General features: G+C 37.3%; 1 protein-coding gene across 9 annotated transcripts in view; it reads right to left on the bottom strand.

Annotated features, from left to right (window-relative positions):
• Positions 1-2,300: 2,300 nt before the first annotated feature.
• EVI5 (ecotropic viral integration site 5) overlaps positions 2,301-26,375 on the bottom strand; it is a 118,907-nt gene continuing 94,832 nt past the window's right edge. For all 9 annotated transcript variants that reach the window (XM_068952487.1, XM_068952484.1, XM_068952485.1 and 6 more), the window contains one exon: positions 2,301-3,605. In XM_068952487.1, coding sequence (XP_068808588.1) covers positions 3,300-3,605 — 306 coding nt within the window. In that variant the 3' untranslated portion in view covers positions 2,301-3,299. The remainder of the gene's footprint in view (positions 3,606-26,375) is intronic.

Raw genomic sequence — 26,375 nt, 5'->3', positions numbered from 1 at the left:
CTTCACAGATGTACTCCCTCCTGCAACTAATCATTTTCCCAGTTTTTCACAAATGTGATAAGCTTCTTTTAAGTGAAGTTTTATGGAGTTACAGTAGACTGAATAAAAGAGACTCACAACTATAGCAGCATTAATAAAATCAACAGTCCTACGTTAAAAAGGTCTAATTCATAAATTCATTAACTCCTAAAATAGTCACTCACTTAGCCTGGGGGAGTTAAAAAATGTAAATATTGAGGTTTTCCTACCTAGTGATGGAGAGTTTGAGTAGTTAGGCTCTTCCACTTTCTAGTGAAAAGATTTAATTATCAGATTGAGGAAGCAGAAACATTTTCACCACCAAACAAAATATAACTTACATGGAAACCCTGTGTATGGCAGGGCATCCCCTTTACCTGCTCACACTTTACCTAACTGCCTTCTCAGCTGCAACCTTCACAGATTTAAGCAGCCTACTAAGTTTTTGTGTTTGCACGCTTTTGTTAACTTACACTTTTAACTTAGATATGTGTCTTTTGCAGCCTGCACGTAACAAGAAGGCAAGTTTAACAGAATTACGTTTATTAGATCACGCAAGTAAGGTCAAGCAATGTAGTAGAGTCAATGTGCTTTATTTATTGACACGAGTAAATATATTATCTGTGCTGTTGATGAATCAACATCTCTTTTGGAGCATATTTGAATCATAATACACATAGGCAAAGCAATTACTATTATATGTCCTTACATACATATGGGAAGAAAAGTGGGATGATTTTGAACAGCCTCTGCTGGGTTGTCTTACAAGGATAACTTTTATTTTGTGTTTTACTTGGTCTTCTGAAACTGTAGCATCTCCAGTGATTCACCTCAATCTCTCAAGCAGATGCATTTATTTGGACAAGGCCTTTTGCTTTTTCCTTGATATTTTTATTTATGCTATTATTCAGTGTCAGTACTATTAGTATAAATAAAAACACAAAATTTCAGGAAATACCCCTCACCAACTGATCTCATTTACTATCAATGGAGCAGTAAGGCAGTTATTGCAAAATCATAGCACTTCACTGTTCAAACAGACAGGATTTTATGGCTCTCCAACTGAATTTTGCTCCTGCCGCTTATTACGGAACATTACCTTTTAAGAGAGACTTGCAGCTGGTATCGATGACAGGCAACATGACATTTGTCACCTATCCTCTTGGGCAATTATCCAGGTGCAAACAGAAGTTATCATGATGCTCATTGGAGGGGAAAAAAGAAGGCAACTGTTATTTGCGAGTGAACAAAAAGGCTTTTGACTTGGTTTTGCATATATGAAATTTCCAAGAAGTTTTAGAACCAATGTCAGCTAACCCTCCTCAGAGATGGCAATTTCCACCAGCTGTGCCAGGAACTATACAGCCACTAGTAGGACGTGGGGACTATTTGCAGAAATAATTGAAGAAAGCCAGAAACTGCAGAAATAGGTAATGAATTTGTCACCCATCTGCTTTGAGATTAAAATTAAGTAGCACCTAGGCAAATAAGGCAGCTGACAGACCCAGAACTTGCTTCTCCCATGCAACTTTCCCTATCACTATTTTTTTTTTATAAATGTCTTTCTTCCCTTTAAGTTTAACTGGCTCTTTTAAAGGAATCATTCAGAAGACATGCTCAGAAGTCAGGGAAATGCTGTGAATGACTAAGAGGACTAGCAAATGTGTTTAGCAGTAAGCTTCAGCAGTTGCGGAATTTTAAGCGGATACTAACCTGTGAGAAGCAATGTAAGAGGGTTGTGTAGGTACTGATTGTCAGAATTGACTTGTGCATTGCCTACTTTTTTTAATTAAATAGAATAGTTGCAATATCACTAGTAAACCAGTTTTAAGGATTGTTTAGTTATGCAAGATGGCTGTAATAGCTGCCGTTTAGAATATTCTTATCTAGAAAGGATCTGAGAGGTCAGATGAGTATTCATATGACAACTTAGAGGATGAAGTGGTGGTGTTCAAGTTAGGGCCACACTGGTGTAAACTGAAGCTCTCAGCCTTCAGGAGAGTGTTCAAGAGAGGAATGCTCAGCACCTATTGCTCTGTTGAATTATTCCTATTTTCTTCTGCTGACAGTACAATACTTATTTCCTAAATACTCTCCAATATAAAACTGTAAGAAAACCAAAGTATATATTTTTACAGCACTGAGCATGCCTTCATTAGAAGTGCTAACTGGGAATAATTTTGACCTTATCCGAATTACTCTCTGGCTCTGGAGTAAAGAGCAGTAACTATTTGATAACTAAGGGCTGCACCTTAGAAGTGACTAAACAGTAAATGCCGCCACCTTGTTAAATCATGAAAAATTTATTATCATTACATATATATGAAGTTAAAAGATTTCAGTCAATAGTGTTTTGAACAAGCATTTCAGTTAAACATGAACCTGTTAGTGTAGCTAGGCTGAAATTAAACGTCAGGTTAGTGTTTTGCCTTTATTCAGTGATTCACGTCTAGTGTGTATATACAAAATTCATTTTCCTGTTAGAATGCCAGACAGTCATATTGCAACATTTACATTCCTCATATAAAATGATGTATAATGTACATTTTTAGCTTGATGGAGGTATATAAATATGTACAAAATAAACATTATTGTAGTTAATATATTCAGACCAGGTATTATTTAGCAACGTCAAAAGCAGATGCACACAAATTTAAGTCAAAATGATCAAAAAATCCTTTATGACATTAGTGACCAGTATTTGCATTGGTGAAGTAACACAGATACAGGCTTCTGTTTCAAGCCTCCTGTGGGCATCCAATAACTTTAAAAAAGACAAAGGTAATCAAGAAGCATAAGATAATTTTTTTATATATATATATATATATATATATATATATATATATGTCATGATCAGATGGTTTGCTAGCATCCATCTTGATCGCAAATGGATAACAATGTAAAATATACAGTGGTTCAGAGCATAAAATATTGCACAAGAGCAATTTCTTTTGAAGAAAATAATTCCCGTGTTTGTGAACAGCAAAAATGTTTCATATGCATTAAGGAAATTTATATTTGCATTTTCTGAAACAAGGAACATTCAGTAATACTGTTAGAACTTGTCATCCATCAACTTCTTCCTAGCTTGTTCTATGGCAATGGTATGTCATCAGCGAGATTTGGCAAAGAGAGAAGGCAGATGGACAGTACGTGTGTCTGTATTACAGGCCAGACAAGATCCAATAGTTACCTAAACCAACTGCTGGATACTTTCAAGTTTTCTGACAGTTTAACCCTTAAACAAATACGAAAGTCTTCAATTCTAGTCACAGTGATGATCACACAGTAGTAGAGTAAGACTCCGTTCTTCTCTGCTTGGAAATAACTTTGCTTGAATTCCCAGTCTGGAGGGCGCTTTCCTCAGTATCACTGTCGCTGCTGTCTACAACTGTTGGATCCAAAGCCATCTGACCAGTCCTCCTATGTAGGTGAAAGCTCATCCCACTCTCCTGTATGGAGTTAGTTATAAAATCTTCATCAGAAGAATGAAATGATTCATCATCTCCTGTGAAATGGTTGACAATGTGAATCCCATCAAAAGTGGGTTGGTCTGAGAAGTCTCTCTGGCCTTTTAGGCATTTGATCTGTTTAAGAAAAAGGAGTTAACAGTTAATCACAGCTCAAGATTCTAACAGTAGAAATAAAAACCTTTCCAAAGAACAGGTCTCTCTGACCTTTCAACGAATTAAATGAAATGATAGTTTCAGAAGGAGCACATTTGATGATCACTTGAAAACTCAGCTGGAATGAGAACTGCTAAAGTGACTTCTAATTTCTGGCTACCCAAGTAGAAGGCCTTGAAAGGTCTTAAACAGTCCCCGACACCTTCCAAAATTCTCCTTCCACTTCCAAAGTGTTTAAGTCTGACAGCTTTAAAAAAAAAAAAAAAAAAAGCAAAAAAGCAAAACAAAACACAAAAGGTACCTAGAAACACTAAGGACAAATTCCTCTAGGCTATTTACTGCATCTTGAACATCCCCAAGAGGATGGCTTAAGACAGTTGCTTTTTCTACAGTAGCCTTTGTTTTGTCAGTACTTTTGGCCTTCATGTCTTACTTTTACAACTCTATTCCTTCCCCTGCTTATCACCTCCCCTTCTCACCTGATAAAAAGCTTTCCTCTCCCTCCAAAGAGCCCCTCAAGTGAATATTGCTACTGTTTCATACAGCCAGAGAAAAATAGCATTGAAGAGAAACACTTAGTTCTGTCTACTCAGCAAGATCAAGCGTCTTTCCATTATCTGATTCAGCACCAATGAGATTTCAGATCATGAGGTATGAGAAGCTTCTCTTCATATGGTATAAATAGACTACTTTTAATTCTAAGTGAACACCAAACAACACTAATGATCAGACCATGGATGAACACATTTACCTTCACATGCATTGTGCTGGAGTGATAAACTATTATAACCCTGTGTTCCAAGTTATTCAAAAGTAAAACCTAAAGCTTTAAGCCTGGGAAGTCTCCTATTAATTTAGTGAAAATAATTATAACGCTTGCAAGACATACTTGAGGCTATTTCTTAGAATTTCACCTTTGCTATCTTATAGTAGTAACTATCTTGGGGCGAGTTTGAGAGAGCATAATGATAAAAATCCTAAGAATGTAGAAAGGCATTAAAAATGCTTTACAGAAACTTCTTCAAGCTACTCTGGGAGCTTCAAAAGGAAGATACACCAAACGCTACTTTGTAAGCAGCTCTTCACAGTAACAAAGACGTGGAAAAGAGTAGGAAGGAAAAACCTCAAGAGCTGCTTTACTTACATCACAAATCTATTTGAAGTTTCTGAGATCTGAAAGATATTCACCTTGATAAATAAATACTGCATATAGGTCCTTGCTAACGATACCAATTGAAAGCTTTACCTGTTCACCTAGGGAAGAAGGAATCTCTGTCCTTTCCATAGGCTTGTGCAAAAGATGAGAAAAAGACAGCAAGATTCACAATCATGTTGGAAGCCTTCAAATCAGATGTTAACAGCATGTTAACAACTCCAGGTATTACATCACTTTTAATGTGCATCATTGTCCATGTTAGGGATCTTGGTACATGCTGTAGATCTAGACCTTCATTTTAAGTACATGCAATGAAGTTGGTCTTTTACATTTTCTTCTCATACACATGGGCTGCAGTTGTTTCACGAGGAATTTGCTGATGTAAAGGCAAGCAAAAAAAAGCAGTTCTACACTTACACGACATAATTGAGAATGAAAGTGAAATCTGCTCCAATACCATGTATCTAGAATAAGTAATTCTTACAAGTTTATATACCTAGATACAGAAAGCCTGATACAGAGATTCTTTATTTAGTACTTGGAAATAATATCCCTAAAATATCCTGTAATACATGTCAGATAGCTACCACATGGAGTTTCCAAAACAACTGTCAATTCTAATCACTAAGAAAAAAAACAACCAAAAAACCACAAATGAACAATTCCTCTCCACACCCACTACAGGAAAAAGAAAGCCCCTCCAAACAAGTGACTACCAGTTTTATATTAGAGTAAGAAACAATGTGCTTTTCAGGTCTGCACTGCTAACCACTGGTTTACCTTGACTACAAAGCTTACATTCAATGTTGGTGGCTTTAAACATTAAGAAAGCCAAGCCACAAATCTCACTGTTATCCTGAAAACTACTTCAATATATGATACCTTCAGATGAACATACTTAGGTAACGTGACAGAACCGTGGCTTCATAATTTTAAAGAGCAGTCTTTCCAAACACCAACTATGACTGTGTGGAAAAGGCTGTTAGCGAAAAAATTCATAAATAAACACAGCCTTTGCCAAATTCTAAACTGAGTCTGGACAAACAGTCTGATGTTGTCTTTTGCTACTTTAATAAAAGAACGCACAACCTGTGACCTTCCAGGAACACTTTTGGCCTGCAGCCTAATGCTTGCCTGCTCTCTCAGGTACTTCTCACATCCAAAGGGAACCAGACCTCTAGCAACAAACATGAATGCACTGTACAGAATATATGCAACAATTCTGCACGGTCATGCAGTCACATAACTGCAATGCAAGCCCTTCTTCATCTGCTTGAAAAATGGCCAGCCCAGCCAGCACTGATAAACACTAACATAGAATTTTTGGTATGGAGATTGACCGGCTCAGTAGCAAGTCTGCTGAAGAGGACCTGGGGGTCCTGACAGACAGTAGGCTAAACATGAATCAGCAGCGTCCCCTGGTAGTGAAGGCTACCAGCATACTGGGCTGCACTGACAAAGGCATACCCAGTACATCACAGGAAGCAATTGTTCTTCTTTACTTGGCACTCATTAGACTGAATCTGTTCTATTTTAGACCTGTCACCCCACTCCTCCCTCAATACAAGAAGCTGATGAGTAGATTCAGTGGAAGGGCACTAAGGCAGTCAAGGGGCTGGAGTTCATGCCCAAGGATGACAGACCAGGGAAAACGGTCTTGTTTAGCCTGGAGAAGTTGGAGGAGGAGGACACTTCTTCCAGCACATAAGAGGAGGATACTAAGAAGAGAAAGCCAGGCTCTTTACTGAAATGTGTGCTGGGAGAAGAGACGCTGATCATAACTCAAAACAGGAGTTTCTGACTGAATTTAAAGGAAAAAAATTGCAAAAGGTATAGCTGAGCATTAGAACGCGTTGCCTAGAGAGACTGTAGACTCTCCATCTTCAGTGGTTTTCACCACCTGATCAGATGAAGCCCTGAGCAACCTGGTCTGAACTCAGTGTTGAACCTGTTTTGAGCAGGCAGCTGGACTAGAGACCTCCCAGGGTCCCTTCCAGCTGGAATAATTCTGATTCCATGATATATAAAAAGCATGGCCAAAAGGATGTATATTTCTGTTACTGTATATTACCATGGTCCACCAACCCAGTATTCCAACAGCAACAATACAACTATTTTGCTTTTTTTTTTTTTTTTGAAAGGGACAGCATATGAATTAGCTGATGTCCAGAGGTCCCTTCTAACCTCAAGTGTTCTGTGATTTTGTGAACATGGCCAATTTTTGCAGTCCATTCCCTTCTTATTCCCAAGCCCTCATTCACTTATCTGAAACTGTTGTAGCAAACATATCTGAGAGTACAGCTTTACCTGATGGTTTCAGCATCCATTTATGGGTGATTTGTCCATGACTGAGTTTTTAAGACTTGCCGATATGTCTACCTCCACAGCTTCCTGTGGCAGTAAGTTCCAGAAATTCCTTTATCTGTTCTAAACTCATCTCCTACTTCAGTAAGTACCCCCCAGCTCTAGTAATGCAGAGGACTAGTCAAAAAACAGTTCTGCAGTCATGATTCTTAAGCCTTGATCATAACCCCTCCCTCAGCCTCCTCTCCAAACTGATGAGTCCCAGCCTTTTTAGTCTCTCCTCAAAGCAGCAGCTCAAGCCTATTGATCATTCAGCTGTCCTTTTATGTACCTTCTTCAACTTCTCTACATCCAGCTTGAGGCATGGAGACCAGCACTGCACTAAGATTTTTTAGTGTCAATATGACACCCAATATGCTGTTCTTAATACACTTCCTGTTGATGCCCAACATTGTCTCAGTTGTTTTGGCTGCTGCATATTAAGCCAATGATGTCAGAGAACTCTCAGTGACGACTCCAAAACATCTTTCCTGAAGCGTAACCGCCAATTCTATGTTTGCCATTCTGTAGCTATGGCTTAGATTTTTCCATAGATAAATTACCTTAAATTTATTTGCATTGAAGCTCATCTGCTATTCCATTTTGTTCTTTCAATGTTAAGAGAATTCTGGAGATCTTTGCCACCAGCATGTTACTTGAACGTGAAAAAGCTTAAAGTAGGAAGTAAAGCATTTTGCCAAGATCTTTTTGTTAAAGTAGCCAAGCATCACATCAAAGTCAAAGGAAGCCTGGGCAAGGGTCCAGAATAAAACCTGTTTGTTTTTTTTTTCCCCTCTCTATCCTTAACAGTAAAATTATTCCACTTAAAGGAAAAAGGAATGACCTTTTCCTTGCAGCAGTCTCAGCAGAACGTGGACTTACACCCCACATACACACTTCTGTTCTCTTTTGTGAAAGAGCCAACTGGTTAAAGCGTTTCGGCGTAGGGGCTAGCTGTCCTTCGTATGAAAAGAACTAGACCTCTTCTAACCCCTGATGAGTGGCATTCAGCTGAAGCTCTGTTCTTTCTTAATGCTTCAGTTTTGCAAGAATCTCAGATCTGATCAGGTCTGTAAAAAAAGACAGGTCTGGTAAACCCACATGTTTTGCTTTTAAATCTCAAATCAAGGTTCTTCTGATCTAGATGACTAGCCTTAACCCAGTTTTCACTACACATGGTAGTGTGTCACTAATCACTTCCTCTTTAGGACATTTCAAAAAGTTAGTAATGTTGTCCAACCAAAACATATTTCATCATCATTCCTTCAAAAGCTGGCTGGATCAAGAACAGAATCTTAATAATCATGACGTTTGCTTTTGTATGTCTTCTTGTACCTAAAGGATTAAATATTTTAAAAGACAAACTGTATATGTCCTACTGGCCAACATATGAAAAGACCCTAATTACACATAATCTTAAAGGGTAACAAGTGTACCTTCACAAATTCAGAGGAGCTGAAAAAAGGCTGACAGAGTTATTAACAGTCAGATGCTTGGACCTCAAAATAAACTTTCTTACCTGATGCTGACTGCCTCATCAAGCCAGGCATGAAGGAGAGAGAGTAAAGAGAAATTTACAGCTTTTAACACAATTCAAAACTTCTTCTATTTTAAATGAAGGATGCCTATCAGTTGCAAACCAATTATATTTTTAAGCCCCCCTGATTTTTAAATATACGACATCAGTCAAATTTTAAAGTAGGACTATGTAATAAAAAGTTACACTCTGTGTAACCAAGCCATACACAAGTTAGGTCAAAATATGATCAAAATATAAAATGTCTTCAATGAATAAAATTAGTTTTGGTAGACAACAGCATACTAAATTCATATTTTAAAAAATGAGAAAGTTACTGAATTTTTGGTGGTTCTCCTGAACAGCAAGAAGCATCTAAAAATCAGAATTCCTTCTTTATACATCTCTACCTTAATAATAATAGTAAAACTTAGTAACGTTTCCTGGGTATACAGCAAAGAGGATTCAAAAGAAAACTAAAACATTGCTGAAACTACAGTCTAACCATGTCTAGCTAAAGAGAAACAAATCATAAGCATTTTCAAATACCTATCCTATAATCCAGTAAAACATTGTCAAGTTGGGAACATCAAAAGAGATTTAGCTGTCAAAAAGTCTAGTTGCAAGTAAAGTAACAGTATCAATTAAGTTTAAGATGTATTACATTACATTTAACATGGATAAAAGCAATGTAACTGGAGTTCTTAAAAATTTCTGAGACTAATGATCCACAGTGCAAAATGAGATCCCTTTTACTTACAACAGTTGGCTGCTACTCCCCTCATGCTGACCCTCATGTTGTGAGGGAGAGCACTCCGTTTTAAGACATGCATTAGCATGCTATCCCTTTAAAAAAACTCCCAACAATTTCGTTCAGATAAACATTTATTTCAAAGAAAATGAGTCAGTCATAGCATCGCAGACAGAACGAATGGGAAATAAGTCTTAACTCAAGAGATGACTGGACAGTATTATGTCCAGTAGGTACCATAACACAAATGTTTTGCAGATGCACTCAAAAAGAATGAACAAAAAAAGTTAAGGTTGCAGGCCTTTACCATGTTACTTTTTCACTTCCATGAATGCAAGAATGCCCTTAGAGATCTTAAGCTCTCTGAAGCCTGCTTTTAAATTTAAGGTTGCACTTCCACAGCGAGCCACATTCATATCGAAACCATCACAACGTGAACTCTGTACAAAAGTGGAGAGACATCACGAGCTAAACGTAGTAGTTGCAGAAACTAATATTAGCAATCCATCACTTAAAACAATCCTTAGCAAGCTTTAATGGTTGTAGTGCAAATGAGATTTTCGAAAGTTCCCCAACCAATCTCTTACATATGCAGCTTCCTTATATAAAGGAGACTGCTAGGTGTGTTTTGTGAGAGAACTATATTAAAGCAGTTTCATGAAAGCTATTGTTTATTGCTCTTTGAGAAGTCAAGAGAGAGAGAGAGAGAGAGAGAACGTGAGAGAGAAAATGACTTAATATAAGTGATACCCCTAAAGAAAAAAAATAATGCAACAAAGGAACTTAAAGACATCTCGTTTTCCTCAATCATAAGGCAGATTTTACCCAAACATGTGGATTATATGCAAAAGATAGAGGATAGTCTTTCGAGAACTTCCTGTCAATTTGTATAGCTCTCAAGGTTATCTGTAAAATAAGTCAACAATGCATAAGACAGCATTCTCTGTGAAGAAGCCCAATGACACATTATCTAAACAAACTTAAAAATACAGTTTGTTAAACTAAAAATGTGTTATGATTGCAACTCTATTAGGACAAAGCTCAAGGTTGTGGCTTTTATTTCAGTATTGGTGAATTTCCTGTTTCACTTCAGTTAACATTAGCATTTTTTTCTAACGCTATGGCTATAAATGCAATCATAATTAGGATTGTTAACTTGTAAATACAACAGCCATCAGCGATCAATACTGCAAACTACAGCTGATCCAGGAGGCCCAAACCAACCAGACTGGAACAGGCTCTGAATCTAGGATTTCTTATTAACTCAACTTGCTCGAGTTGCCAGCTAACCGCTGCACCATCTGTGGAGGACGCCCTAACACTTGCAGTTTGGAAGATAAAGAGCCGAGAGGGACTGCATGGGCTCCCCTTCCCTGATGTCCATGTGAAAGACAGAGATGGCCTTCCCCACATCTCTTTCTTAAGCCATTTTGGTTTCTCCAATGCTATTTATCCCTAGATTTAAGAACTGAGGGAATTAGAATATGACTGTAAACCTCGAGAGATCTGCATTAAATATGCAAAAAAGGAGGGGGGAACCCCCCCAAAACAGGATGAACCTTTTTTTCCTTTCCACATACGCCTCAGAACGCAAAAAGAGATCTGCAACAATCATTAGAGATACCCTTAATAGAGGAATTAAGGAAATAGGTTACATCTTCATTTGTCACTTTCAGACAATTCTTTATTTATAAAATTAAAATTAAAGTCGTTATAACTCTTTCAGAACAAATTTGAGTCATCTCACATTTTTCAAAAGAAATTCTGCTTCAGCTTAAGGTCTGACTCACTAATTTTGAAATGGATAGAATAGACAGTTAATTATACTATTAACTATGGAGTGTTGTTATGCTGTTCCATTTAGTGTTCCTTTCCTTGAGATACTTCCATGTCAAAATAAAATAAAAGAAAGAAAAAGCAAAAAAAAAAAAAAGCAGCAAATTGGCTAGATCTCTAGTGGTTGAAAAGCAAGCTGTTCAACACTATCTGACTTATTGTTGAAGAGACATGGACATAAGAAGGAAAGTGAATGCATTTAAAATGAAAAAAACTGGAAATTTATTTCAGGGAAACGTTAATAGAACACTAACATGGACAAAACCACTTACTTCCCCTTGTAATTCACCTCAGCTACAAATATTAAAATGAGCCTTAATATGAGTGGAGGGAGGGAGTTGACACAAGTATGGGCTCTGTGTGGTGGGAATCACCACTACATAGAGCTTTACAATTTGTTGTCGCTTCCCTCTCCCCCACAAGTGATTGTTGCAATGCAGTGCCAAAGAGTCTAATCAGAATATTTAATTAAGAAATAGAGCGAGACTAATTAAGTAAAATCAGGCAAATGGAAATCACCGTTTAAAAATCTAGTGCATTAGGTACCATGACCTTAAGACGACAGGAAATGCCTTGATCATGCTTACACATAGTGTGCAGTAACAGCCTTTCAAAATTTGTTTGCAAAGCTGTTTCCTTTGTTTAGTAGTTAATAATCCATTATTACACATTTCATTCATTATTATTTTTTAATATAACCTTGTCTTTGATATACTTTGAATGTAGAAGATCATTTCCTCATCTAAAAATTAACTCAACAGAAGTTTGGCAAATAAACAAAATGCTGATTTTTAAGGACTCCAGCAATGACATTTGAAAGGAAGTTGTTAGCCAGTCGCCGTAGCAAGAGCCAAGCTGTACTCCAGCGTACTAAAGATTGTGGGACCTACCTCTGCACATTTAGCTGTTTATTTGGGACTGAGTTTGGCAAGACTCAAATGGGAATCCTGTACAATCAACAGCAAATCTGATAAAAGTCAATGATTCCAGATTAGTGAAAGTTTAGTGACTTAAAAAAATGTCCTAAAGAAAACCAACTCTCTGCTTTGTATGGATGAGTTTCAGAGTTAATAGCTGCATTTTGCTTCGTGCTGGCATTCTCCCCCCTCACAGCCTCCAAGAATTCCATAAGCACATACCAACATAAGATCCGTTGACAAAGAAATTCTTAGAGGACTTGATGGAGTTCTGATTCCTCCTTTTGAGGTATAATAAAATGGTTCTTGGAGGAAAGTCTGTTTACCTGTTAGAGTTTTTAGGATGAGCAGAAAGAAGCAGGTAGAAGATATTATTTAATTTTATATTACTTTCAGTATGCCAGAAGGGTTCAGAGATATCAAATCCGCAGCATAACTGCATATGAATTGCACATAACTGCATAATGGTAGGAAGACTCCAGATTTGTCCATATCCAGTTCTTGTCTCCAGGCTGTCATATGTGACTGAACTGCCTGATCCACATTGTCTCAAAAGAGCACAGCTGTTTCTGGAGTTCATAAATTAAATTCAGTCTAATATATAATGATCTATCAATTTGTTACAGCAATTGCAACCAAAAAACCTTAAAACTGGCAACAACAGAAGCTGACTGGGAGCCAAAGCACGCTTTAAAGCCCTGGCCTGATAAGTTTATTGTGAGCCCAAAGCACAGCAGCAGTGAATGGCAACGTTCCATACCAGAATTTCCAGCTCTATCAATATGGCTGCTTTTTTCTTAAAACAAAAACTCCGAGTCTCTGGGCTGAGATTTTTTCAGCTGTGTGCAGTAGAATTACAAAGAACAGTCATAAGACACTACAACACTGATGAATGAGGAAGATTCATCAGTTAATTCTTTGGAATACAAGTTTATTTATGTGATAGTTCTCCTGTTGAGAGAATTACTTTTGGGTCATTCTTTAGAAAGCAAGTTTTAAAAGCAGAGTAACATACTAGCACACACATTTATCTCAAATGAACTTTGCTGACCATATCACTAGACAGAGTTCAAACCATTGCAGTGTGTCATAAGTGAACAGCAAAACAGCAGCAAGAAATTTCCACAACTGAGTCATTTCAGGCTTATTTCTTACAGCACTGAAATATTTGGCCTCTGTATTTTAATAGTGTTAGGTTCTGTAAGCCATATGCAGTCTCAAAGTAGTACAAAATGCTTTAGAAAGTCTCTATAGATGCCAGCAAGACTGTACAAGCTTTAACGCATAAAAAAAAAAAACCCTAATCTCTAGTTGCCCTGCTATGTACTTCAGATTGCTCCGAGTGTGCTCTTACATTTTTTGACTATGAGTTTTAGGGGTTTTTTGATTTTAAGTAAAAAGGTGGTTTTACAACATTATCAGTCAAGGAGCTCTTGAGCCAAAAGGAAATAAAATGTTAAATGTATGTTGCATATCAGTTTTATCAAAGACAAGCCTGCTGCATTGTAAACGTGACAAATATTAAAACTAGCAACAAGTGTTCAGACCAGAAGGTTTCCAGTGAATCAGAACAGGAAACCAATAAAGCGATCAATGGGAGGTCATGACTTTTTGATCACTGCACTATATGGTTAAAGATTCTGTTTTTGATCTACTGCCATGTAATCAAATTAAACTTTGAAGTCCTATATCAAATGCTCAATTAAAATAGTAACAGTGCTAAGGAAGGACCCCACTTTTAAGCTACAGCTATTTTCAAAAGAAAACAGTATTTGGTAACTATCAGCCAGATTTCATCCAATGAGAGAATTTTTGTAAGATCTGGCAAAGCTGTTGAAAGGAGATGGTATGCAATTCAAAAAAGAAAGTTCTAAGCTGACCCAGCCCTGGGAAGTTTCTATAAATAACCAGGTAGAAGGAAAGTTCCCAGAAACTCTTCCTACAAGAAGGTCTAATGAAAGTGTTTATTTGGAGTGAGGACATAGCAACAAAAGTATTTTAAAACAGTAGCATGATCACATTGAAGGTACTGCAATTGTCCTGGAATTATGTCCAGGGAATTACTTAAATCTCATTGCTCCTTTTCTTTAGAGCAGGCATCTATAAATCCAAAAATTACTAAAACCTCAAGCATTAACTAGAATGTACTGGCTGGTACAGAGACTGAAAACATACCCATTATGAGTAACAGTTACAGGAAACTACCATTCACACTTTTACTCTGTTCTTTTAAGAAGGGAATTAACATTGGCTTTTTTAGGCAGACTAAGTAACATTTATTTTTGCCTCTTATCTTTTGCCTCTTATCCCAGAAATTGCTCCCACCTGTGCTGGCTGCCATGGTGCTATGAAAGTTATATCAGAATTTCAGAAGGGATATCCACTGTTTTTCCTGTATGCCCCACATATATTGAGATAAAATGTACACCAGCATATTATACAGTTATGCATAGTATTCCTCTCCTGAGTTTAAGTAGAATGCAGGTGGGACCTGTGTATGGTGACCAACATTCAAAATAATTTCTGCAAGGAACAGCTACTCAGATCAGTTCAAACCAGTAGATCCTTAATCACTGCACTTTTCAAATACCAACACTCAATTTGCAAGTGAAAACATAAGGTGGACCCTGACAGCTCCGCGTAGTAGAGCAGCCAGGTCACACAGCTTAACTAAGGCTCAAGACTCATTGTTGCTATGATAATGAAATAACATTATCTAAAATTAGCTTGCTTGCTTTGACAATCCAGCCAAAAAAACTCTAAACTGGGACTTAGTATAAGTACAGCTAGCTGCATGCATCTCATGCTGTAGTCAATGACTAGTAGTACATTCCTCTGCGAGACTGATCTGGAGCTTAGTGTATCCCACTGTGTCAATCAGGAGCAAAACGCGGGGGCGGGGGGGAATGTTTCTAAAGAGAACAATCACCAATCTTTATTTTATCACTAAATATAATTAGACAGTAATGGCAGTGGAACAGTTGTACTCATCTTTTAGTCCCACTGCGGTGGGCAGAGAGCCATATCTGCTTTGTTTCTGAGGACAGACTACGCCACTGTCCTGGTTATACTGTTCAAATTTAGAAGTTTTCCTTTACTCATGAGAGCCAAAAGGTGGTGGGGTTTTTTGTTTTGTTTTTGTTTTGTTTTGTTGGGGGGGGGGGGGGAGAGAGATACAAAGATGGAGTCTGCGGCCAAGGATTTGTAGAACAGAAAGCCATTATTATGGAGTCAGTCTTAAGTTTTGGGGTAAGTGTAACATGCCTGTGTGAATTATACTGTCGTCACCCATTAAAAAGCAATTGAAATAAATCACTGGTGTTTACAAAATATTGCAGAATGGAATCACTGCATATAAGGCTTCTGCCAGTTGATCACTTAGTTAAGATAGACAGCTTCTAAAGCCAGATGTTTTATTAAGGGCAGAGCAACTAGACTAGAGCCAGAGTTATGAGAGAAGTATTAAGAGTCCCAGTAAGTTCAGTCTTGCATTTCTGCAACAGTCTTGGGACTTATCAAGCCAGTGTAACATCTTTGATACTCAAGGACAAGCTGAATTAAAAGACAAAAAAATAAGCAATTGACATTTCAAAAGCATAGCGTATATATTTAACTATCCTGTGTAGACAAAACTGCTACATTAGATTGGGTGTTTGCAAACCACATGACCTCACAAACGCTATCTTATCACATCACAGGTTCCTCAGACTGACCACAACCACTTAAATCAGACTCCGCCAGCACAGAGGCTCTGTATCTTTGACACGTACTACTAAAGCAACTACATTTTTAGCTGTCCAGCAGCCTTGCAAGAACTTTGCTTGTGGGGAGGGAAAAATCTGATGGTCTCTTGTCCAACTGCACTTGCAAGATATGGTAAAAGAAAAGCACATGATTTATTGTGCTATAAACTTCCACCACAAGTTGAAATGCTTACTCTCTAAATCTGAGGGCTAACATATTTCCTTTCAGGGACAACTTTTCTTATCAAGTCAGAAAACATTTATAGAGAACCACCTATTTTGAAAGTATTTGTCTTTAGTAAAACAAACTATATTAGAAGCTGTTAATGCGATTCTGGTCAGTATTGAGAAGCAAAACAAGTGTTCTGTAAAATTTAATGCAGTAGTTTTAACCAGCATTACAGCTTTATTGAGAACTGTGAAGTGAGAACAATGTAAAAATTGACTGAAACAGATTGCTGAAAATAAACACTTTTATGAGAATAAGTAGGGAAAAAAGTGACAACTGCCAAGACAAAAATCTGCATCTACCTGTACTACATGGAAGGCAAACAGTACACTCCTTCCAACCTTTCATAAATCCCATTATCTCCAGTAGAAAAGGGGGAGAAAAAAATAAGCTGACAAAAGAGAAAGTGGAAAAGTATTAAATTCAATTATAAACGTTACTGGAAAAGTACTAAGCCTTTCTGAACTTGCTGTTCTTTCCTTAGTTCTGATGAAGTGTTACAGATTTCTGTTTCAAAGATATCCAAACACTGACAAATCTAGTTTATCTCAGCCTCATTTGCCCATGTGATCTGATCCACTTGCAAGCCTGGAGAGTTCAGTCACCATCCTAGAAGCATGTCTGCAGTGGAGGCTTCGTTTCTAGGAGGTTAGAGTTTAGATTTCACTTTCCCCAGTCAATCCTTGTACCTCCATCTCCCAGAGTTATGTCCAACTCATTTGTAACTGTAAGACAATTTAAAGATGCAGCCACGCTGCATTCACTTATGACTGCAACACAGTATAGACACACCTGAGCTAAACAGTGGGGCACCAGTTGTTTAACTGCAGCAGAGTAAAGCTCACTAGAATGATTGACCCTGCTTCTGAATATGGTCCACTAGTGCTTCAGATAAGAGAACATTTGATTAGGGTATGCACTGAATTTGACTCAAAGCAAGCCTAAAAACAAAACTAACAGAGGAAAGGAATAATGCTTCCTGCTGCTGTCTACCATGGACATGTCCAGCTGTTACTGCTGTGAGAGGAGCAGGAGCCAGGAACACTGCTAGAAGCAGCCACAAGCAGCAGGGCGACTCTGCTCATCTACAGCAGCTGCAGAAGTCATCATTTAGCTGCTTGTACAAGCATTCCCCCATCTCCGCAGGGAAGAGAAGCTCATAACAATAATTAAGGAGGAAATAGTTTGGCAGCTTTTAAACATAGCTTACCTTCTATACAAATTCATGGTATTTAAGGCCAAAGAAACTGTTAATGTGGTTAAAGATTGCCTCCTATGTATTACAGTGCTTTGAATTGTATTTAGTTGTTGTATTATGGGGCTTGTACTTTTTTTTCCCCTTTTCTTTTTCTTTTCTTCTTTATTCTTTCTTTTTTTTTTTTTTTTTTTTTAATCCTTCACACTGACGACTGTGGTTTAATTTCCCTTCTCCAGTTCAGTTTCAGCAGTGAAAACCTAGGAAAGCTATCCCAAATTACAAAATGTATCCTTAGCCATGGCTTCAACGCTATTCCCAATTACTCTGTAGGTCATATCTTACACATTATCTATCTTCAAAGTAATTACTTAAAGTGTCTTGAATTTTATTTACACAAGCAAAATCTTTTAAAAGCATAGTATTTAATCTCTAACTGTTATATCTCTTTTCATTAAGCCAATCTTAAAGTGTTAGCTCACCAGGAACAAGATCAGACCATGAGATAACACCTATATCAAATCTAACTGACTACATTAGCTTATTACAACATAATATCAGATCCATTCCTAGATAAAATTGTATGTGTGGGGGAGTGGAAAAGTAGTCCCTACTTCTTTGAGAAATCACCAAGTTTTCAGATGCTGAAAATGGGAAACACTTAAAAAGTTCCCCCTTTTCTGCTTTGCCAATAAGCAAGAATTTAGTCACCAGAATTTCCCTCAAAGCAAAATTGCCATTATAGCCTTCTGAAAGCCTCAAAAATTGTTTTTGGCAGAGTAATAATGCTCCAAATATCTGTCTTGCTCTTTTCCATTAGCACACTTAAATATTGTAACAAGGGCAGTTTGGGGAAGGTTTTCTAATCTTTGGAACAGTGTGGCACCCTAGTTTCAGGATTTTGGTTTTCATTCAGATATCAAAACAAATGCATAAGGCTTGCACACTAGTAAACAGTCTCATCCTTGCTTCCTCTTGAAATATTTTAAGCAATTATTTTGCAAGTGCATATCTCATTACATACGAACAGCTCGGACAAAACTACTTCCATATCTTGTCTTTGACACTGGTCAATAGTGGATGTCTGGGCAAGAATGTAACACAAAGCAAATATGTACTGATACTCTCCCAGATTATTCTTCCCAACCTCCAGCAATTAACCCATTTCTTATGATAGAAGTAGCATTTATTTGTGTATCACCTCAAGATTTTTTTTTTTCATGAATTTTGGCAGATATTTTTTGGATTTGTATTAATACGGGTTTTAGTATCTGGAGTCGTTTTGGAGCAAAAGGAATTTTATCTTTTAATTTGCAAAAATCATTTCCTGTGGTATTTTTTCCAGGGCAACTCCAGCTTCATTTGATGATCTTAATTCTTGCCCTGGAAGAGATGTGAACAAATGGTCCCTATCCATCTTCATCCCACTTAGTTTTGTGGGTTTGTTACACCCTCTATTCAAAATTCCTTGTATTAAAAAAAAAAAATAAACAGTAACAACAACCACCACCACCACACACCCCTGAGCATTTTACTTTACTAAGGCTGACTAGAATCCTAGAAGTAGGTGAGTAGCAATTAGTTGGTCCTCCTTCTTAGGGCTACAAGTTATGCTGCTTACTGAGGGTGACTAGACAACAGCTAGAGAGCATGAGAAACAGAAGAAAGGGCATCTCAAGAAACAAGTCATATTGCAAAATAAATTTCAAAACGTGTTATTTTGTTTCAGTTATGTTCCCATAATGACGCTGCATTATTATGCTTTTAGTATTAGTCCAGTCAAGTCCTAGTTTATTCAAATAGTTTTGTATTTCCTGGGAACGGCAAGAGATGTAGGACATAAAGATCACAGCATCTTTTGAAGGCTCTACTCAAAGCTAAAACCAAAAAAAAATTTGCAGGTGGATTCCCAGAAGCCACCTTCTCTCCTCAAGTCTCCTTGACCCTACAGAGGTCTGTGAAACCTTTAATCTGGAAATCATTCTTGGCATCTAAGAACAAAGATCAAGAGCATGTCTCCAAAAGGTGCCAGGATTACAAAAAAAGCATATTTTGTAGGTCAAAAGTGCCAAGTGACCTGTCTTAAAAGACACTCCACTCCCCCCCAAAAAAACCAAACCAATAAAAAAACCCCCACATCACTAAGTTAGTTCTTTGAGTATTTTTTCAACTTCCTTCAAGTTAAAAACCACTACTGGAGCTCTGAAGCATAGGAAAATGTTGTTAAAATTGACTTTTTAAAGTTGCCTTCAACAACCATATTCTTCCTTTTCAAGGACAGCAGATACAAAGTAGTTAACTTAGTTCTAAGCTTATCTCATGATGTACTGTAAGTTTAAAATTTGTATTGAATCTACATAAAAAAATGAAATGAACAAAAGCAGCACTTGGAAAATATTTGAGACACACTGTGTAGTGTCTGATGGCGCCAACAGTTCTGACTACCAATTCTTTGACAATAGAAATATAAATAAGTCCACGTGGACAATGAAAATTTTACTTGCAACTCAGTGTCAAGAGTACTCACCACTTACACATGCAGTGCCATTGTCTTGTTTTCTGCATGCTTCAAGTTTTACACAATTTTAAATGGTTACCAAATATTGAGGTCAACTTAAAAATGCATGCCAAGTCATAAGCAAGAGAAACACTAAGTTTCTGTATGTTGCTGCTCCCCTTCATAAAGCTGTCTCTTAATGCAGATGGTCAATGTGCAAGAGAAAGTCGCGGTGTTATGGAATCATGCTCTGCAATACCAAAAGGTACAAACTACTCCCTTTTGTGGACTTGAACACGTACTAGATAGAATTCAGCTTTTAATATTAAAAAAATCTACTAAGGTTAGAATTAAAAATTACATTTGAAATATTTTAATAATATAAGAAACTAGAATTTAACATCAAAATAAACTTATTAAAATATTCCTAAAGAAGCAAACAAACCAAAAAAAGCTAACAGTGTAACAAGGAATATATATTGCAAAATTTCACTTGAAGTACAATTTAAAATTAAGCATTTCAGTCCTAAATCAGAAAGTCTGCAAGACTAGAAACCACTATTCTTAAACTTGCTTCTGGCTCCAAAGGTGTCTTGTGGTCTGCCAGTGTAGTTTGTGGGTAAGCATGTCAATTCTAATCTTTTGTACCACTCCTGTAATCTAGGTAACACATACAAGCCTTGCAACATCCAACAGGAAGCAGAGACAGCTGCTGTGTAATATATATATATATAAAGTGACTGCGTGTACAAAGAGGTAGTGCATGAAATGCAGAACTTAAACAGTTTATAAATCATTTAATTCCATTCAGTTTGAATTAAAAGTAGAAAGAAGTGGCAAAGTATCTCCCTCTGTTGTCCCAGTATGTGATTTATGTTGAAAGGAATAGCAACTAGTTCAAGATTATCTTAGTTTTCCTTAAACCTTAAACAAAATGAAAACTCAGAACGACCCAAACTTTCTATACATTTTCCCCCAAGTACATTAACCGCTTACTTTGTACCACCTCCTGCAGTGGGATACCTCCCTGAGTAGTGGAAGCATTTCACAAAAGTGGCTTTTACTTAACATTTCAGTGTCTTATCAAAGGGAACATCATAGAAGAACTAGCACTCCTTGTACAGCCTGACAGTAGGTAACCCAGGTTACAATCCTGCAGTGTCTGTACGCTCAAGTCATTTACGTTGCATCAGCTAAAGCAGAGTAACTATCATCTGACTTTACAATTTAAAGTATAGTGCTCACCAAATCTTATTGTGTCAAAGATCCGTGAATCAAGCTTGTGTAGTTACTGACAGGAGGAACAATGCTTCTTTGCAGAAGCTGTAGCCGGTGAGGGTCAAGGCATTGCAAAAAACATTTTAGGCTAAAATCCTACTAAGCTAGCAGAGGTCAGGAACGCTGCAGAAATAGCTTTAACAATGAAAAGAAAACAGAGGAGGGAAGGAAAATGCAAGGTGGAAAGATGCTGATTAATGGGAAGAACAAATGGCAATGGGTCATTTATTGCTGAAAAGTCACACAGTGTCCAAGTCAAGTAGATATTAAATGCTCTGAAGGAAATTTAGGTCAGGACTTGTGTTTGAATCGGTGACAATCCCCAAATTTCAGGTTTTCACACTACAGTTTCAGCCTTCAACAATAAAGACATAATGTATAAGCATCTAACAACTTCATGCCCAATAAAATGACTCAGCCAGTAAGGAAGGAAGTGCAGCGCTGTAATTTGACACTGTAAACATACACGACTGTTCCTTCACAGTATTAGCTATTACTAAGTAGAAGTACCAGCACCTATTTCTGCACATCCTTTCATTATGCACCACTTGTTCTTCTAATTCTGATAGTTTGTGTAAAACATTAAAGAATAGATGTCATTAACTCCCTACAGAATCAAAATAAGTGACTGACACACATTTACTAAAAATAAAGGTGTTAGTAACTGATTTACGTGCATGTGAACTCAGTTTGAATGAAATTCTGTATTGAGGAATTTAAGGATGATTTCTGTATCTTCCATAATATAAATTCTCAATATTTTTATTTCAATTCAAGTCAGTGGAAAGAAAGAGCTGTGTATGAGCGTATCATTTAAGGGGGTGAGGTGTGCATAGAGTGGAAATCTACAATACAAAGCTTATTACAATATTCTTGAAGCTCCAATTTTTGTCTGTTTGTTTTCCTAAAGTGTTCATCAAATACAAGTTTAAAGACCTAAAGAAGTCAGTTTACAATTCAGCTAATAAAACTACAGAAGTCCACCAGTTAGGTATAAGAGGAAACAGAAGGATATCTTGGGAAAACAACAAACCAAACCCAACCCTCACGCACCCAACAGCACGCACACACCACCACCCAATTTCTTCATACCATTTACAGTTATTTTTACCTTATTTGAAAGGTAAGAAAAAAAGACACCAAATTTTTCTATTTAGTTTACCTTGTGCTTAATCAGTTTAGCTTTGGATGCCATACTGCCAATTATTTGTGTATGCACTGTTTTACTCGGTAATGGGAACATTACAACTTGATTTTACTACAAGCAAGTCTTATAACATGATTTGGAGACTGACTGCAGGGTTACTATTCTCCAATGCAAAATAGAAGCAGATGAAAGCCATCATTTTGGCTGCACAGTTAGGACGCATGCAAAATTTTGAGCTCAGAAAAGTAAGGCTAAAGCCAAATACACAGCTAAGATTAAACCCAAACCTCTTCTGTGTCATAACTTATTTGAAAACTCTTTATAAGCACCCACCTGTCTGTAGAGATAAAGATTCTGGAGTAAGGAAACCAGAAGCCAATAAGGCCATTAGAAGCCTATTAGGAATCTCCCTAACCTAGTCCAACCTCAGATTTCTTGGAATTTTGGCAAGAGAGGGGCAGAGCAGAAGAGCTAGAAATGAGACTTCTGGAGCCACTAAAGGGGAAGACCCTCCTTCAGTCAGCTTTCAGTCTTGGAAAGAAAGAAAATTTTATGTTGTCCAGTCGGGAGGTGAGGGGGCCAGGGAAGGAATCAAAGAGGCATATGTGTGCTGACTAGCACTTGTAAGCAGGCTAGCATTTAAGTGGAGAACCTCTCCTCTTTAATTCTGTGTTCCTGGCAAAATGTGTCAACAGTTGAATCAGCGGTTCGAGGTACTAGGAGTGCTCTAGATTAAGATGCTGTCAGAGTTATTTCTCAGCTGTTCAAAGGACAGTTCTGGACATTTTTTCTTATAAAGCTGAACTTCAGATTTTCCCTTCATCCTGATGCAAGCAACACGATGTGAGGCCATCGAGAATAGAGGTGAAGCCAAGAAAGCCTTGGGAGGGAGGCAATGTTCCTCATCCATTTTCTTTAAGAATACAACAGCTCTTCAATCTTAAGAGAAACAGTTCTCTCAGTTCTGCTTAATTCTAGGTCCATATAAGATTTTATTGAATAAGATTCTTGGGCAAGAATCATTGTTTTGAACTACTACTCTAAGCTTGTCCTAGACAAGAGACAACTTAAAGATTTAAGCAAAAATGAGACTGTCTTATTTTAACCTCTAGGAAGAAAGATGCCTTTAAAAACATGGATTAAGATTTTATCTTTCCCTAAGGATGGCTTTGAACATCACCTTCATTTTTCTCTGAAGAAAAGGCAGAAGCAAATCTCTTAGGAGTAGTAATATACAGCACATGCTATCTGAAGAACAGAGCACAGAGAAACAAGCTGCATCTTCCTGAACATTTTTTCACCTCTTGAGACTAACTGAAGTAGAGTCATAGGTTTTCCCTTCCTATTCCAGTAACACCTCCTACACTTCCATTCTAGTATTATTTTTATTTATGATGTTTAGTGGTCTGGATTGCTTTGAGGACAAAACTTCAGGATTTGAGGATTCTAAGCTCTGTAAGACATTTCTGACAGCAACAAACATCAAGACAAATTCCAGAGAACACTAGCATCCATAAATAGCAGTTTCTTTTTTCTGTAGTAGCAAAACGTAGTTAGCTAAGTGCACCTTGCAGTGAGGTAACATTTATCAGATCTGAGAGCCATAGCGATGGACTCAAGACAGGGCAGTGGTTTGGAAGTTTTCAAAAGTATAAAAAAAAAAACACTATAATATTAATCACCTTAAAAATTCTATTCACAGTGCTCTGATATGTAGCTGCTTTGGGTTACCATACCTTTCTCCTTTATCAAGGGAGAATGTGAAGCACAGCAGCAGATGTTGCTCCTGTGCCACAACAACACTCCCCATTAGTTCAGAGCATTAAGCTCTAACCCCTGGGCAGTAATAGCAACCCACTTTCTGCTGTTACCTTGTGGTTCTTACTGGTGTTCCTCACGGGCATTCTGGGTTTGTACTATGCCTGACTAGTCTGGATTTCAAATACTGATAGCATAGGAGTCTTTCTACTAAAACTTTGATTAGGATGAATTTTGCAGTTACGACATCATGGTGCCGTCACAGCATCTGACGGATCATATCACAGGATGGAATTAAAGTATCTTGCTCCTTCAGCTTCCACTGATACAGAAGCATACACATGCATATTTCTGGCCAAAGAGGTAAAATTGTGTTTATTAGAAGGCCACAATATGGGCATCATTTACATTTACTTATATTTAATATGACTTGCTCATTATTCTGCTCCATCTTTTGGATGAAGGACCTGCAATTCTTCTGATATAAATTTCTGTACAAATGCAGTACTGGGGGGGGGAAGAGTTCAACATGCAGAATCAACGTATTGATGACCATGTCAACACCTTTAATCTTGCTTCCCTCTCCTTGCTCATTAAACTACAGCTTTCAACTGGACACAATTTAATGCAAAAGTTCTGCAATTACAATGTATTAAATGGTAACTTCATAACTTCATATAGTCACCAAGAACTCTACTCCTGTGTCTTTTACATGTTAGCCAGTTGGGAGGTTGTGGTCAGCATGTCGCATACACCATCACCCTATCTTCAGGAAGATGAATTTGCAAATTTATTTGTAACGTTCCTTTTAGCTTTTGCAGAAGTAGAATCAAATAGCAGTTAGCCAAAGAGCAAAGAGCATGGGTCATTAATGGATCTACACAGAAAGAGACTTTGAAAACTGGTTTATTTAATTGGTACTGGCCAAAGTACATTAATCCTAACATTCAGCAATTGAGGACAAACATTTTTGTCTCTTCCTATTGCCAAATTATTGAGATTTTGCTCTTTCAGAAAACGCTGCAGACAAAATTCTTTGCTTAGCAACTACGCTAATCTAAGACTTCTTAATTATCATCTATTAGAACTGACTTACCCGTAAACACTACAGGCATACATTTCAGGCTTAACCTTACATTATTTCAAATGGGCTAAACACAAAATAAAGGATTGTGCATGAAGTATTACTTTCCCTCCCAAGCTTTTATATAAATACTAGACATAAACAGCAGATATATTAGAGTGAGGAATAAAAATAACTCATTATTTGTAAGCAAGGACTTCCAGGCTTTAAGAAAGTCTATAATGAAGTAAAGATGCTATCAGCATAGAACTTATGTACAGTTCCTTCCTTTTATTTCTGTCTGTCCTAGAATGAGCTACCTTTGTTCCTGTAGTGCTTAACTAGTTTGGAAATTAATTAAATTGAGCAACAACAAGGGAGTACACCTCTGGAAGAAGAGTACTCTTCTACATGGAGTTACTCAAATTCTGCTATTGTTGAAATTCTCTCTCCCTACTGGCATTTTCTCTCAAGCAAACAGAAGTGCTAATAAAGACTTGTCTAGACTTAACTGGTTAGAAATCAGCTGTGTTACTCAGAATTATCATTGTTCTGTCAGCTAATGAACCTCCTCTTCATTCCAACCCGGTCACATTAAGTTATACACATTAAACATATGCTTGTGTCTTTCTGAAAATGATGTTGCTCAGCCAGGCATATAACAAATGCTTGTAGAGAGAAAGTTATACAGCAGCATTACAACAGCAATCCTACTTTTTTTTTTTTTTTGGGGGGTAAGAAATGGTTTATTCTCTTTTAAGCTTAGACTGAGCAGAAGAAAAAGTTGCTACAGTACCTTAGTTACTTACAATGATTTTGCAAAATTTCCTGGCTTCCAGGAATTCTGCAAGCAGCTTACCTTCTCATAAAGAAGTAAGCTGGTTATAGTCATTTAATGGAAAATGGCAAGTTATTGATTTTAAACTTGTTTTTAAGTGAGCTTAGTGATTGGTAAAGGTGCTAGATGGATGGCCCTAGAGACCATCCTTTTATCTATGGCAAAGTCAGCATTTCAAGATCCTCCACTATATTATAATTCTCAAGGGATGGGTCCTAGAAAGGTTGACTCTACAAAGATGGTTATGAAAAAAACTATGCTTAAAGGATGTGATTATTTAACAAAAGCAAAAAGGCAGCAAACATTAGTAGGATTGCATTCCTCTACAATGCTATGATTTTAAGCAACACTGTCAGAGCTGTGTATTAGAAGGCATATGGAAGCAGTCTAAAATAAAGATGACTGAGCATTTTGCACACAGTGCAGTGTTAGGTAAAGACATTTCTTCACAATGCAGGATGAAC

Source organism: Struthio camelus, chromosome 8, assembly GCF_040807025.1.
Source record: "Struthio camelus isolate bStrCam1 chromosome 8, bStrCam1.hap1, whole genome shotgun sequence".
Lineage (NCBI taxonomy): Eukaryota > Metazoa > Chordata > Aves > Struthioniformes > Struthionidae > Struthio > Struthio camelus.
The sequence above is the reverse complement of the archived record's forward strand: the minus strand, read 5'-3'. Positions and strand labels throughout refer to the sequence as shown.